The sequence below is a fragment of the Dermacentor andersoni genome, chromosome 4 (assembly GCF_023375885.2).
Source record: "Dermacentor andersoni chromosome 4, qqDerAnde1_hic_scaffold, whole genome shotgun sequence".
NCBI lineage: Eukaryota > Metazoa > Arthropoda > Arachnida > Ixodida > Ixodidae > Dermacentor > Dermacentor andersoni.
The window spans coordinates 177,219,723-177,236,829 of NC_092817.1; the positions used below are offsets into that span (position 1 = coordinate 177,219,723).

Here is a 17,107-nt window from a genome sequence, read left to right on the forward strand (position 1 = left end):
GTAAGCCGCGCTATGCAGCCCGGCTGCTCTCTCGCACTTACCCCTGAAGAAGCCCTGCCATACAGCGGTGCGTCCACGAAGTCCAGCTGTGGCCTCCGAAAGCAGTGGCGCACCATAGGGTGTTAGAGTGAGAATCAATTCCTTGCTTCCCGCGAGCATTTTTTTCCTCAGCGCAGTGAAGTGACACGCTGATGTGGTTGAAGAACATGTGCCCCTTCCGGTTCTGCCCAGCACAAAAGAAATTTTGTAAGTTTTTTTATTACTGAGTGCGCCGTGAACGATGTTAAGCCCACAGATTTTGGAAGGGTGCACTACCTGTGGAATTGTCCGATAATGTTGGGGGCACTCACAGGTGACCGGACCTAAACCTGGTGTGATATTGGCAAGCATGCTGCTTTACTTAACAGGTCGTTAAGAGAAAACGTGTTTCAGGGTCCTCTGGAAGCCCACAGAAGGCGATGAAGGTCAGCCGTAAATGCACAAGCCGGGCGCTTAAGACATGTTCCGAGGTTGTCACTTGCAAATCCGACGCACATTTGTCAACACAAATCACCGAGACACCACGGGGGAGCAATGTTTTTTTTGCGTATCTTATGAATTTATTCTTCTAAGATGTTCTTGTATAATAGCGGTAAATTGTTCGGTGACGTAATGTTAAGTAGACGTAATACCTTTATTGAGGGGAATCGTTTCGGAACCACCTTCGTGTGCCACACTAGAACCTGAATAAAAAACACAAAAAAAAGATCATGTTTTAGGAAACGTGATGGAGAACATCAAAATAGTTTGATCACGACTTAGTTTTGATAGTTCAATCGCACTGTTCAGGGTTTAATTTTTCTAGATGTAACGTTGCTAACATCGGCAATGCCTTTCCACATAAATACGGAACTTCTTCAATGTTTGCTGCCTGCAATAGCGATTGGAAATTGGAAGAAATATAACAAACGTTCTCTCATCGGTGCTAAACACAATTATTTTCATTCAACCCTTCCCTCTTTACATACTTCAAATCCACGCAAATTTTGGAATGTTATCGGCATGCGCGAATCCGAAGAAGTTCGCTTGAAGAACGATCGAGGATTCTTTGTATCAAATAAACAGTGCTGTATCTTACCCAATGACACATTTTCGTCATCTTTTTCACATGTAGCACCAATAACCGTTCCTGTTATTTCTGCACCTGACTTCTTTCAAATGGACCCTATCCTTATCGACTGGTTAGGCATTTGTAAACTCATTCAAGTTGCGAAACTTTCATCGTCAGCTGGTACCGATGGTGTTAACTACAAAATTTCTGAAAAACACCCAGACTTATTCATCCATTATACTGTCGTATGTCTTTTCTCAGTCATTGCAGAGCGCCACGTTGCCGGACGACTGGAAGGTGGGAAAGGTGGTTCCGGTGCTTGTATCTGGTGATGTTCATAGCCCCCACAATTACAGCCCTATCTCATTACCATCAATTCCGTGCAAACTGCTTCAACATATAATATATTCTAACCTAATGTCGGATATAGAATCGAACTGTTTCTTCACACCTAATCATCATGGTTTTCGCAAACACCACTCCTGTGAAGCTCAACTGGTCGCGTATACTAATGACTTGTTTTCTATTTTGGACTGTTCATCACTTGTGGATTGCATTTTTTAGATTTCGCCAACGCATTTGGTACTGTGTCGCATCAACTACTACTTCTCAAGCTTAGCAAACTAAACCTTGATGCTAATCTGATCAAGTGGATCGAGTGTTTTTTGCAGGGCCGTACCAAGTACGTTTCAATTAATGACTGTGACTCACCTGTATGCCCCGTCGCATCCGGAGTTTCACAAGGCTCCGTACTAGGTCCTCTGCTTCTTCTAACTTATATTAAAGACCTTCCTGATTCCATGGACTCACAAATTAGACTCTATGCTGATGATTGCGTAATATATAGACAAATATCTAAACCTTCTGATGCAGCCATTCTTCAATCTGATCTGGATAACATCTCCACTTGGTGTCACACCTGGTCTACAAAACGAAATATTGGTAAGTGCAAAGCAATGCGAATAACGCGCACGCCTAACCAGTCTTCATGCACCTACTGCCTTAATAACTCTTCTTTAACTCCAGTCTCTGATTATAAGTATCTTGGCGTATACATTACTGCCAACCTATCATAGAAAAAGCACGTTGCACATATCACTAATAATGCTAACCGCACACTTTTTTCCTTCGCCGTAATTTTTCCCTGGCTCCTGTGTCCCTAAAAATACTTCTATATAATACTCTTGTGCACCCGAAACTAGAATATGCTTCTCCCATTTGGGATCCTCACACCAAATCACTTATACAAGCCCTCGAATCCATCCAAAATCATTCTGTTCGTTTTGTACTCTCTAATTATTCTCGTTCCGCCAGTGTAAGGCTAATAAAGAAAACATTAGATCTTCCTGACCTTTCCTTACGCCGTCGTATTTCTCGATTATGCCTCTTTCACAAAATATATTTCACCACTGACACTCTTAAGCAATCACTCTTTATTACTCCTACTTACTTTTTATCCCGCATGGACCACCGGTTCAAAGTTGGCGTGCCAAGCTGCAGGACTAATCTTTATTTTGATTTGTTTGTTCCGAAGACAAGCGCGGACTGGAACCACCTTCCTGACCCGTCGTGTCCATCGCAGTACCCGAAGTCTTCAAGTCTGCTGTATATGACAATCTTCATTAACCTGCCTACTAAAGATGTATTCTTGTATAGCCATTTCCATTTTTGTATACCCACTCCTCTCTGTAACGCCGAACGGCCCTGAGAGTAGATAAATGAAATGAAATGAAACTGTCCTTCATACTCATCACCAATACATATCCAGCTCAGTTAGGTACCCCGCAAGAGATGTGCAAATGCCAGAAATCTTTATCCTCTTCCGCTTCTCTCAATGAAACGTGCCGTATTAGCGATAATGTGAACTCCTGATTACTCCACATCATTCGCTGACCCAAAACCTGCATCTATATTTTACTCTTAACAGTGTCTATCCTTCTGAGGGACCACTGGTATTCTATCCCAGACAATGCCTTCGAACACCTGCTTCTTTCTCTGAGCCTCACTATTTTGTCACCTTCAATTTATATAACCGCCACAAGGTACAGAAATTTCTCTGTATCCCAAGATTCCGCAAAACTCAATCTAGCATGGTCTCCTTTATTCTATTATATGTGTTTCTGTGGGAATAATATTAAATACGGAATAATATCGTTTTCCGGTGTGTGCGGAACGAAAGAAAGCATACAAATGCACGAATACACACACATAAAAAAAGAAAAACCATATTCGGACTCTGCTGAGGCGTGCCTCATTTAAATGCGAAGCATTTCTTGGCGAACATTTGCCACTTCGACAGTATCTATCAAGCTATCTAGCCCTCTACGTCTTGGTGCTTTCATGGTCGTTTCGTTAACTTGATGTGTACGAAAATTGACATACCACGACAAGAGTGCATGGTGAATATTGACACGCGTACTTGTCTCTATCGGGCGACAAGTTTTGCCGCCGAACAAATGTTATCGCACAGCGCGGGACGCGCCTGCATGTATCCGAAGTTTCTGGAAAGTTATCGATGCCTCTACCCGCTGTCTGTTGTCGCCGAACGTTGTGTTATCTGATTTCATCGCTTGACACGAATGGTGTAGAACATTTTAGAAGACATGCGGGTCTCAACGTTTAATCTGGAACATTCGATGATTGCTGTATAAAAGCCGACGCGCTTGACCCGCTGATCAGATTTTCGACGATCGCCGACTGTGTTCGCCGCTTTCGTTGTGCTATACGTGTAGCCTGTTTTGTGGGCACAGGTTCGCCCAATAAAAAGCTAGTTTTGTATTCCACCGTACTGCTTCTTTCTTCGCCGTCACTACCACGTGACATCTGGTGGAGGTGCTTTACGTCCATGTACCGGACGCCCCCGACAAGCCGTAATACAAGCCCGGACCGCAAAGACAACACCAGCGCCGTCCCGGAACATCGAGCAAGCCGCCGTATTCAACAGCTGCCCCCGGAGCACGGACTTCTACCTGAGAAGACCAAGAAGATTGTGGCCACGGAAACCCCAATGGCAGCCCCAGCGTCCCCCATCGTGCTGCAGCAGCCCAGGGAGCCTCCAACGTTCCGCGGTTCAACATTCGAAGACCCGGAATCATGGCTGGAAACCTACGAACGGATCGCGACATTCAACAACTGGGACTCCGACGACAGGCTGCGGCATGTCTACTTCGCCTTAGAAGACGCCGCCAGAACTTGGTTTGAGAACAGGGAGTCGACCTTGACAACGTGGGACCTGTTCCGTAGCGGCTTCCTGCGCACCTTTACAAGTGTCGTGCGCAAGGAAAGGGCCGAAGCTATGCTGGACGCCCGAGTGCAGCTACCAAATGAGAACGTTGCCGTCTTTACGGAAGAAATGAGCCGTCTGTTCCGCCACGCCGACCCGGATATGGCCGAGGAAAAGAAAGTACGCCTACTCATGCGTGGTGTGAAGGAAGAACTTTTCGGCGCAATGGTACGAAGCCCACCGACGACCGTAGCAGAGTTCCTTCGCGAGGCCACCGGCATTGAGAAGACACTCGAAATGCGGAACCGGCAATTCAACCGCCGCACAAGCTCTACCCACTACGCAGGAATTCAATCACTGGCCACGGACGATCTGCGCGAGACCATCAGGGCCATTGTGCGCGAAGAACTGCGCAAGGTCTTGCCTTCGTCGCAGCCTCAAGTGGCCTCTATCGCCGACATCGTGAAGGAAGAGGTGCACCGATCCCTTGGAGTTCCTGAGGTGCAACCAGAACCACCGCAGCCGGAAGCAATGACCTACGCCGCCGCCGTCGCCCGCCGTCAAGGCCCCCCTGCGCGACCGCGCCAAGGTGCTGCAACACCGCAATTCCGTCGTCCGCCGCCGCCGCCAGCGCGCCCACCCGTCGCCCAGCGCACCTACGCGAGGAAGACGGACATTTGGCGAGCCCCCGACCACCGCCCGCTCTGCTATCACTGCGGAGAAGCCGGCCATGTGTACCGCCGATGCCCATACCGCGACATGGGACTGAGAGGGTTCGCCGTCAACGCGCCGCGTCCACAGCTTGGGGAGCGCCCACGTGACATTGCTGATTACCTAGCCGCCACTCCGTGGAACTTTCGACGACCGTCCCGTTCGCCGTCACCAGGCCGCTACCTGTCGCCGCAGCGCCGTCCATACACTGGCCCAGCCCGGGGCCACTCTGCGAGCCCATACCCGGAAAACTAAAAGCAGCAACCGATGGAGGTGCGGTTGCTGTTCGTCGAACTGACGAAGATCCTCCGCCGCCGACGAAGACGACGAAGAAACCATCTCGACGACCTAATGACGACACGCCGCCGTCCCGAAGAAGTCGGGAAGCCAAGACTACACCGACGAAAGACGACTTGACGACGCGACGTTCCCGCTTCAGTTCAACACGACGCAGCCGTGATCCGACGCCAAGACCCAACTGCAACGCCAGACAAAGAACCACCGACCTCGACGTGCTTCTCGACGGCCACGCAGTCACGGCCTTAGTCGACACAGGGGCCGATTACTCCGTAATGAGTGGACACATCGCCGCCCAGTTGAAGAAAGTTAAGACCGCATGGGAAGGCCCTCAGATTCGCACCGCTGGAGGACACCTCATCACGCCGACTGGGATCTGCACGGCAAGAATAACCATTCATGACCGGACTTACCCTGCCACCTTCGTTATCCTCCAACAGTGTTCACGAGACGTCATTCTCGGTATGGACTTCCTGGACCAACACGGCGCAATCATCAACCTGAAGTCGAAGTCAGTAACGCTGTCGGAAGATAAAGCAATGCCGCCGGAGAACCCTCGTAGTCACCACGCCTTGAGTGTGCTCGAAGATCAAGTGAGCGTCCCGCCTCGCTGCAGCATCGTTATTTCGGTCGGCACAGAAGCACCCGCTGACGTAGAAGGCGTCATCGAAGGCGACCAACGTCTACTGCTAGACCATGAAATTTGCGTCGCAAGAGGGATCGCTCGACTGCATGGAGGGAAAACTGAAGTGTTGCTGACAAACTTCAGCCAGGAGTTCAAGCACATCAACAAGGGCACGACGATCGCGTACATCGAGGAAATTCTGGAAACAAGTAATGCGTTTGTCCTCTCGGATTCCGCCGCATCTACCCCGACGACCATGGTTCCCGAACCAGACTACAACATTAATCCAAATCTCCCTATGATTAAGCAACAGCAGCTCAGAAGTCTGCTCCGACGATACAAAAGCTGCTTTTCGACGTCATCGAGGCTTCGACAAACACCAGTCGCCAAGCATCGCATAATCACCGAGGAATGCGCTCGCCCACTCCGTCAGAGCCCTTACCGAGTTTCAGCGCGAGAACGTGAAGCTATAAGAGAACAAGTCGACGAAATGCTGCGCGACGACATCATCCAGCCGTCGAAAAGCCCGTGGGCATCCCCTGTTGTTCTGGTAAAGAAAAAGGACGGAACCCTACGTTTCTGCGTCGATTATCGTCGTCTGAACAAGATCACGAAGAAGGACGTATACCCCCTCCCACGGATAGACGACGCATTGGATCGGCTCTGCAACGCTAAATACTTCTCGTCCATGGACCTAAAGTCTGGCTATTGGCAAATAGAAGTCGACGAAAGAGATCGCGAAAAGACCGCCTTCATCACCCCAGACGGCCTCTACGAGTTCAAGGTTATGCCATTCGGACTGTGCTCGGCGCCTGCAACGTTCCAGCGCGTGATGGACACGGTTTTAGCAGGATTGAAGTGGCAGACCTGTCTCGCATACTTGGATGACGTCGTCGTCTTCGCCGGAAATTTCGACGTTCACCTTAGGCGGCTGGCAACAGTACTAGAGGCCATCAGGTCATCAGGACTTACTCTGAAGCCGGAAAAGTGCCGCTTCGCTTACGAGGAGCTTCTATTTTTAGGCCACGTCATCAGCAAATCTGGAGTCCGCCCCGACCCGCAGAAGACAGCTGCCATAGCAAAGTTCCCACAGCCCATCGACAAGAAGGAAGTGCGTAGATTTCTTGGCATGTGTGCCTACTACAGGCGATTTGTCAAGAACTTTTCACGCATCGCTGAGCCACTGACGCAGCTAACTAAATGTGACGTCGAGTTCAAGTGGGAAACGCCGCAGGCCGAGGCATTTCAAGAACTCAAACGACGCATGCAGTCGCCGCCCGTACTTGCGCACTTCGACGAGCACGCCGATACCGAAATCCACACTGACGCCAGTAGCCTAGGCCTCGGCGCCGTCCTGGTCCAGAGAAAAGATGGACATGAACACGTGATAGCTTACGCTAGCCGGTCGTTGTCAAAAGCGGAAGGCAATTATTCTACAACCGAAAAGGAATGCCTCGCCATCGTTTGGGCTACAGCGAAATTTCGCCCTTACCTATATGGCAGGCCATTCAAAGTCGTCAGCGACCATCACGCCTTGTGTTGGCTAGCGAACTTAAAGGATCCCTCAGGACGGCTGGCATGGTGGAGCCTCGGACTACAAGAATACGACATCACTGTAACATACAAGTCCGGACGAAAACACTCAGACGCCGATTGCCTATCACGCGCCCCCATTGACCCGCCGCCGCAAGATGACGAGGATGACGACGCCTTCCTTGGAATAATAAGCGCGGAAGACTTCGCTGAACAACAACGAGCGGACCCGGAACTTAAAGGCCTCGTCGATTATTTGGAAGGGCACACCGACGTTGTCCCCAGGGCATTTAAGCGCGGATTATCTTCCTTCACGCTTCAAGACAGTCTACTCGTGAAGAAGAACTTCTCGCCAGTCCGCACCAATTACCTTCTTGTTGTCCCGTCAGGACTGCGTCCAGAAGTATTGCATGCCCTACATGACGATCCGACCGCTGGACACCTCGGATTTTCCCGGACACTATCGAGGATACAAGAAAAGTATTATTGGCCGCGCCTGACCGCCGACGTCACCCGTTATGTCAGAACATGCCGAGACTGTCAGCGACGCAAGACACCGCCGACAAGGCCAGCCGGGTTACTACAGCCAATCGAGCCTCCTTGCCGACCATTCCAGCAGATCGGGATGGACTTGCTGGGACCCTTTCCGACGTCAATAACCGGAAATAAGTGGATCGTCGTGGCGACGGACTACCTCACCCGCTTCGCTGAAACAAAAGCACTGCCGAAAGGTAGCGCAGCCGAAGTGGCGAAATTCTTTGTCGAAAACATCCTGCTGCGACATGGCGCCCCAGAAGTCCTCATCACCGACCGAGGAACGGCCTTTACAGCGGAGCTCACCCAAGCCATTCTGAAATACAGTCAGACAAGGCACAGGAGGACAACGGCTTACCACCCGCAGACGAATGGTCTTACGGAGCGGCTGAATAAGACCCTCGCCGACATGCTAGCGATGTACGTCGACGTCGAACACAAGACCTGGGATACCGTCCTGCCGTACGTAACATTCGCTTATAACACGGCGGTGCAAGAAACAACACAGATCACGCCGTTCAAGTTAGTTTACGGCAGGGACCCGACGACGACGCTCGACGCCATGCTGCCGCACGTAACGGACGAAGAGAATCTTGACGTCGCTACCTATCTCCAGCGCGCCGAAGAAGCCCGACAGCTCGCCCGCCTGCGAATCAAGAACCAGCAGAGGACCGACAGCCGACACTACAATCTCCGACGACGCTTCGTCGAGTACCAGCCCGGCGACCGTGTTTGGGTATGGACCCCGATACGCCGACGGGGACTGAGTGAGAAACTATTGCGACGCTATTTCGGACCCTACAAGGTCATCCGACGTATTGGCGCACTGGACTATGAGGTCGTGCCAGACGGCATTTCGCATTCACAGCGACGTCGCGCACGACCTTAAGTGGTCCACGTGGTGCGTCTGAAACCATTTTACGGACGCTAACGAACTTTCCTTATTTTGCTTTATTCTTTGCTATGAGTGCTTACTTATTACTTTGATTTGTTTGCAGCATCGGGCCGATGCTTTTTAAGAGGGGGGTATTGACACGTGTACTTGTCTCTATCGGGCGACAAGTTTTGCCGCCGAACAAATGTTATCGCACAGCGCGGGACGCGCCTGCATGTATCCGAAGTTTCTGGAAAGTTATCGATGCCTCTACCCGCTGTCTGTTGTCGCCGAACGTTGTGTTATCTGATTTCATCGCTTGACACGAATGGTGTAGAACATTTTAGAAGACATGCGGGTCCCAACGTTTAATCTGGAACATTCGATGATTGCTGTATAAAAGCCGACGCGCTTGACCCGCTGATCAGATTTTCGACGATCGCCGACTGTCTTCGCCGCTTTCGTTGTGCTATAAGTGTAGCCTGTTTTGTGGGCACAGGTTCGCCCAATAAAAAGCTAGTTTTGTATTCCACCGTACTGCTTCTTTCTTCGCCGTCACTACCACGTGACAATATGAATGACAGGTCACGAGATGACCATCATGACATGTTTGTCATGTAGGTCATGAAACAGCCTCCTACTCGGTGCTCTCATGGTCGTTTCGTTGACTTGTTATGTACCAAAAGTGGCGTATGAAAAAAGTTTAGGACGAACATACATAACAGGTCGTGGCATGAATTTGATCACACGTGTCATGTAGGTCATCATACAGCCGCCTACGTCTTGGTGCCCTCGTGGTTGCTTCGTTAACTTGGCAGGCTCCTTGTACACTGGTTTGGATGAGATCGATTCCCACAGGGCGTGGGATCTGTCGGCTTTTCAGATTTTGGTGATGGCGCCTAATGCACCCGAACTTCATTTATTGAGTTTTAGTTACCTCATATGACGCTTATCTTGTAGGATGCACTTTTTATTTTTTGCCTTCAGGGGTTTTTAAGAACCTCTACAACAAAAACAACTGGTGCTCACTATGTGAAGAAACGAGAGTGTCACTTTAACATTATTTGTATGCAGTCCCATGCGAGAAAGTGCATCATGATATCAATGACCTCTAAATTCACTGATTTGATAACAGACGCCGCGTGAATTGATTACTTATATTGTGCAAATAAATCATACACAGAGTGAATCTTAAAACATCGGATGTTACAAGAGAATGCAGCACGAAGCAGCGACACCGTATGTCAAATGGTGCAGTCTTACGTCATGCTAGATCTCGCGTGTATTTAGAATATCTAAATGTGCTACAAGCACTCGCACTCATCAATGCAACAAAAGCACACACAGAACTTAGCCAACAGTTGCAGATTCAACGCGCACTCTCTATTATACAGCGCAACGAAAAAAACAAGCGAATAAAATTCAACGTCATCAAATATGAGGCTATACAAAATTATACCACTTCTCATATCGATAATTTGTTGCGCTGCGTAGAAGTGGCGTGGCAGAAGCGAATCTCAAAGCTTAGTACGCTGAAAAATGGAGGACAAACGGAAGTAGGAGACTGAAACTATCATTTGATGTGAAACCATGAGTCTAAATAAAACCAGCAGCATACGCGCATGCCCAGTAGTGCGTAAAAATGGTCACTTTTACAAAACCAAGAACGTCAAAAAAAGTGCGAAAGATGTTTACATCGAGATACAAAGTCCCAGCTGGGGTTGGGTGTGCAGAGGACTGACTAACACATGTGTCTCCTGAGCTATCAATGATATATGTCTTTAATACCTTTCTTTTTAGCCAGTGATATCGTTCGTACATTTCCTGACGATCTGGTCTTTACGAAAGGCAACATTTCTAAAGTACTGCGTGTACGCACACGCTCCTGTTTTTATTGACGCTCACGGTTCCATAATATAATGCAAATATATGTTTGGCGATTGTGTGTGTATGTTTCTTCTACTTGTGCTCCTTCTTCTTGTGCTAGAAATAAATATGGTGAGCCTATATTAACTAGGTTTGTTAACTGATTCTGAATTTGTCAAATTTATTTTGCTTCGCCCACAAATGAGCGCGAAGCTGGGGATTAGCAGTAAATTTGTGAAATAGCACGCGATGGCCACAGCGGTGGGCGTCAGCATGACGGAAGAAACGGAAGGGCACGGTAAACTTAATTTGGAGCTTTGAAGTGGTGTTGCAATAAAGAACAAGGGATGTTAGAACTGAACGCCATTGGTTTCGGGTAGCCTTTTAATACCAAATCCAAATCTGCAGTCATATGCTGTGAAAAGATGACAAGGACATGCACGGCTTGCATAGCTGGATTAAAGACGGTCACCACACTTTCCTTCGTCAGCTGCCAAGATACCACTGTCTCTCCAACCCTCGGTACACGGCCTCTGCAGCAAACCCTGATGCCCGTAGAAGAAGTCACTACGGGTGGAGATCCACCTTTGACTCGGCCAACCAGCCGCACTCCACTTGGATTACAGGAGTGCGCTTCTCCCACTCATAGAGTCGAAGTACAAGTGACAGCCCCAGCCGCGACAGGGTATCCCATTTCTATCGACTACCAAACAATTTCATGCACACACCTTCGCAACTTCCTAGGCATCATTATTGGCAGATATCTTTCATGAAGCCCCACCTCGCTTACTTGAGGAATAGGCTTACCTCTATCGCTCACATACCAAGGTTATTCTCCACTAAAACGTGGGTCACGTCAGTGGCACCTATGCTTTAACTATAGAGGACACTCTACCTAGGATACTTGCGATGTAGCACACGAGTGTTATACAAATCCAGCAAAAGTAACATCCCTTCAGAGCATTCAAGGCCAGCCACTTAGAACTTGTCTGCGGCTACTTCGATATGGTTCAACCGTAGCAACAATTGTCATCACGAGAACACCCACTGAATAGTTATATAGCTATCGACGCACTCGTGGAGCGCGTTCGCCATATAACTAGAGTTGCTAAACACCATCTCGCTCGTTTACCTGAGAAAACTCCCAATACAGTACTTTCTATATAAGTTGCCGCTAACCGGCACTCTATGCCGTTCAGATATCGGCCCGCAACTAGAACGTCATCTCCTGTATGGCACCTGAAAAATCCTCCTGTGTTTTCCATTTCAGGAATTTCAAAGTAGGCTAGCCTGTCCTCCGTGGCTTTCAAAAGACCACAGTGGAGCTTTTACATACTTCGCATGTTAACCAAGTCCACTTTTACGTTGACGGCTGGGTCTCGGAAGGTTCGACGGGCGCCATTGTTATACCACGAAGATTGGTCGTCATCAAGTTTAAAAATTCACAAGTCAAAACATATATGGGTGCAGAACTCGCCACTCGACGGGCTGCTGTGGAATACATTTATAAAAATCACCTTGCAAATGGGCAATGTTTTTTTTACTCTAAAGCAGCTCTTCGAAACCGGCGAAGTTTACGACGTGGAAATTGCGACAAAATAATATACCAAATCAACAAAATTATCCAATGCGTTTTTGAACGAGGAAAAGGTACAATCTCTCAGTGGCTGCCGAGACATTGTGGCAGCGTCGGTAACCACCTCAACGATAACGTTGCCTGACGTGCACAGGCTATAGTACTGACACTCCTGGACCCATCACTAAAGCTGGAATTACGCACAAGGTTTTCATGGCGTGACGCAAAACTGCTGTGTTGGCTGTGGGCAGGAGCAGTCTTCTCTAACTCGTGTAACTATCGCATTGGTATGGCTGACTCACCCATGTTCGCTAAGTGCAAGTGTGTAAGAGGCCATCAATAATCTATTTTGCAACTGTTTTCACTTCAATAAACAACACCAGACTCTCCAGTAGTCCTTTAATAGGCTGTACGATATGCCATTAACTGAAGCAGATGTCCTGGAAGCCTGGTCTTAGAGCTCATCTGCCCAGAAATCCACTCGAGCTCTTCTACAGTTCCTGAAGTTGAAAGAATTGAGTGGCCGACTTAACATACGCTGCACTTGGCTTAGTGCATGTGAAAGTGATAGTGTGATCAAGGCTCGTGTCCTTTCTCTTTCTCTTTCTTTCACTCCCTCATCCTCCTCCTCACGTGCAGGCCAGCAAACTGGGTGAAGTCTAGATAACCTGCCCGCCTTTCTTCTTGCCGTCTATATCTTTCTCTTCGGAATATGTTGTGGTATTTGCCACATACTTAACACGCTGGTTTCCCGCGGCTGTTCTTAATGTGGCGTTGGATAAGATCATATTGTAGTCAAAATTTGTTACTGGTAAATTTATACAACATCCATTATAGAGTGCGTTTGCATAAGGGATGGTAAAATGAATCTCTTTCTGTATTCATTGAGCTTATTACTGCGTGGTTTTCAAAGTGCGGCATTGAAACTTCTGCAGTGATAGGCCTGGGGCCACTTTATTCGGTAGCTGCTAGTTACAATATTGCGAGGTGATGCATGAGCTCGTTTATTGCTCTTCATCTCATTGTGTCCTAGTACCCACACTAGCGCGGAATACAACCATAATGTGCGGAATATAACCAACCCTTATATATAGCTTTCATTGATTAGGAGAAAGCGTTTCATTCAGTGGAATCCTCATCAGTCATGGAGGAATTGCGGAATCGGGTGCAGACGAGCCGTATGTAAATATACTGAAAGATATCTGTTGCGGCTCCACAACCACCGTAGTACTCCATAAAGAAAGCAACAAAATCCCCATAAAGAAAGACGTGAGGCAGGGAGATGCATTCACTCCAATACTATACACAGCGAGTTTACGGGAGGTATTCAGAGACCTGGATTGGGAAGAACTTGGGATAAGAGTTTATGGAGAATACCTTAGTAACTTGCGATTTGCTGATGATATTGCCTTGGTTAGTAACTCAGGGGGCCAATCGCAATGCATGCTCAGTGACCTGGAGTATCCAGAAAACCAAAGTAATGTTTAACAGTCTCAGAAGAGAACAGCAGTTTACGATAGGTTGCGAGGCACTGGAAGTGGTAAGGGAATACATCTACTTAGGAGAGGTAGTGACCGCGGATCCGGATCATGAGACCGAAATAATCAGAAGAATAAGAATGGGCTGGGGTGCGCTTGGCCCGCATTCTCAGATCATGAAAAGCAGTGTGCCATTATCCCTCAAGAGAAAAGTATATACCAGCTGTTTCTTACCAGTACTCATGTACGGGGCAGAAATCTGGAGGCTAACGAAAAGGGTTCTACTTAAATTGAGGACGACGCAACGAGCTATGGAAAGAAGAATGAATCGTGTAACGTTAAGGGATAAAAAAAGAGCACATTGGGGGAGGGAACAAACGCGAGGTAATGACATCTTAGTTGAAATCAAGAAAAATAAATGGGCATGGGCAGGACATGTAATCAGAAAAGAAGATAACTGATGGTCATTAAGGGTTACGGACTGGATTCCAAGGGAAGGGAAGCGTAGCAGGGGGCGGTAGAAAGTTAGGTGGGCGGATGAGATTAAGAAGTTTGCAGGGACAACATGGGCGCAATTAGTACATGTCCGCAGTAGTTGGAGAAGTATGGGAGAGGCCTTTACCCTGCAGTGGGCGTAACCAGGATGATGATGATGATGATGATGATGATGGCCCATACTGGCAGAACTACTTTTTAATGTAGTTTGTCAGTGTAGCACAGGTAGAACGCAGGAGTAAAGAGGAAGCTTTAGCTCGGGTGCTCCTATCTAAATACATGTAAAAGGAGAATTCGCTTTTCTCGGCAACCACTGCACCAAATTTGACGGGGTTTGCTGCATTTAAAAGAAAAGCTTAAAATCTAGTGACTGTTGGTTTCGAATTTTCGATTTAGGTCGTCAAATTTTTATAAAAGTTTGGCAAAAATCGAAAATTCTGCAAAAAAATCGAAACTCTGCAAGAAAAAATGATATCGCAATTCTGTGAATTGTTACATGTTACACATGAACCTCAAAAAATGGAGTAATGTGTAATTACAACTTTTGCAGAACCTTCGTAAACAACGTAACAAATTCACGTAAGATGTAAACTGACATATCAAATTTGTCCGCTTTGAATGGTCTAATGGATGCCGTTTACAGAATCGCGATATCTAATCTTGATGCAGAGCTATTAGCTTGTAAACTTCATGCTTCTATTTTTTTCAAACGTCTGAATTTTTGAAAATCCTTTTAAAAAAAAGCCCTAAATCAATATTCCGCTTCCAACAGTCACTAGAATTTAACTTTCTCTTTCAAATGCAACAAATTTCATTAAAATCGGTCCAGGGGTCATCTCAGAAAAACGTTTTTGCGTTTTTACATGTACTTGAATAGGCCGCGTCGCAGTTGGGCCCGAGCTAAAGCTTCCTCTTAATTTTTTAGCACAGGCACGCCGACATTCCCGTCTATCTGAGGAAATTGTGTTAAGTTCGTAAGTATCGTGCATTGCTCTGAAAATGGCTTGTGTTATGACCTCAATATCTGCATAGGATAGCGTCATCGTGTGGCGTGTCTTTAAGTTCAATATGATGGTAATTTATGCGTGCATACACAGCAGGTGCATGCTTCAGCTTAGACTGCGACTATTTTATTAGGAAATGCGCAGCAGCATCATCAAGGTTGTTTTTGAGGTGGTATTTTAGACGTGGCTTTCTGTGTTTGCAGTTGTACGATACGTGGTGACAACTTATAACCAATTATGTCATGCTGTAAGCATTACATGGGTAATCAACGCAAACAACAAATCAGGTTATACTCATTATTATCGTTTCAAAACCATAGTATTGTTACGGAGGAAGACGCAGACGATAAGCTATGTACAAGTATATTTACATGAAAATACGCTGCGCTTCGCCAAGAGGCAACAGCCCGCGCTAGCTTCTAATCGTCGTCGTCGTCTTGACACTGCTCGCCTTTTCGTGATCGAACATATTGTTCCGTAGCACTACCCCCGGCTGCAAAAGCACCGTCCCGGAGCGACTAAAGATCGGACTCGGAAGCAGTGTAGTAGGCCTTGAGCCTACTGACATGCACGACATCACTAGATGCCAGAGGAGAGGACGAGGTTGAAGCCACAGGAGCAATTTCGTAAGTCACTGGCGTCACCTGGCGCAGCACGCCGTAGGGCCCTGTGTATCGCGCAAGGAGCTTCTCGGAAAGTCCGACGTGATGAGAGGGCGACCACAGGAGCACGAGCGCACCAGGCGAAAACTGCACGGGACGATGGCGGGCGTTGTACTGACACTGCTGAGTTGTTTGTGAGGCAGTCAGTCGAGCACGGGCAAGCTGGCGTGCATGGTCGGCGAGGGCGATGGCGTCGCGCGCATACTCGCTTGTTGAGATCGCAGCAGGAGGAAGTGCCGTGTCTAGAGGCAAGGTAGGTTCGCGACTGTACGGTAGGTAAAATGGAGAAAATCCGGCGGTGTCGTGCCTGGAAGAATTGTACGCAAATGTTACGTAAGGAAGGGCAATGTCCCAGTCGTGGTGGTCTTTGGAAACGTACTTGGACAGCATATCGGTAAGAGTACGGTTTAACCGCTCTGTCAGGCCATTGGTTTGAGGATGGTATGAGGTAGTCAGTTTGTGTTGAATGGAGCAGGAACGCACAATGTCAGCGATAACTTTCGAGAGGAAGTTTCGACCACGGTCAGTAAGCAGCTGTCGCGGGGCGCCATGAAGCAAGATAATGTCACGCAAGAGAAAGTCCGCGACGTCAGTGGCGCAACTGGTAGGGAGAGCCCGAGTGATAGCGTATCGGGTGGCGTAATCAGTCGCGACGGCTACCCACTTGTTCCCAGAGGATGACGTGGGAAAGGGACCGAGCAGGTCTAATCCAACACGAAAGAACGGTTTCACAGGGACGGTAATCGGCTGGAGATGACCGGCAGGTAGCACCTGAGGCGTCGAACGGAGCGAGCGAGACCAGGCCAATAGAAGCGGCGGCGGACGCGGTCGTGCGTGCGGGTTACCCCAAGATGTCTTGCAGTGCGTGCATCATGCACCTCAAAGAGCACAGTGTGTCGTAGCTGTTTTGGCACGACAAGAAGAAGATCAGAGCCGTCAGGGAGGAAGTTCCTTCGATACAGAATGCCGCCCTGGAGGACATATCGGCGAACGGATGCGTCGGTAGGTGTAGAGGGCAGACGCTCCATAAGTGCTCGCAGCGATAGGTCTCGGTACTGCTCATCGGCGATGTTAGCGAAGGCAGACACAGAGAAAATGCCGTTGGCGGTACTACTGTCGGCGTCGGCAGGCTTGTCGAC

At 48.2% G+C, this 17,107-nt stretch overlaps 1 protein-coding gene across 2 annotated transcripts in view; it reads right to left on the reverse strand.

The window, feature by feature from the left end:
• Window positions 1-302: 302 nt before the first annotated feature.
• LOC126530660 (galactosylgalactosylxylosylprotein 3-beta-glucuronosyltransferase S-like) overlaps window positions 303-17,107 on the reverse strand; it is a 65,735-nt gene continuing 48,930 nt past the window's right edge. The window contains exon 6 of one of the 2 annotated variants that reach the window (XM_050177927.3): window positions 303-722. In XM_050177927.3, the coding sequence (XP_050033884.3) occupies window positions 600-722 (123 nt within the window). In that variant the 3' untranslated portion in view covers window positions 303-599. The remainder of the gene's footprint in view (window positions 723-17,107) is intronic. The other variant, XM_055070349.2, reaches the window with a different exon arrangement.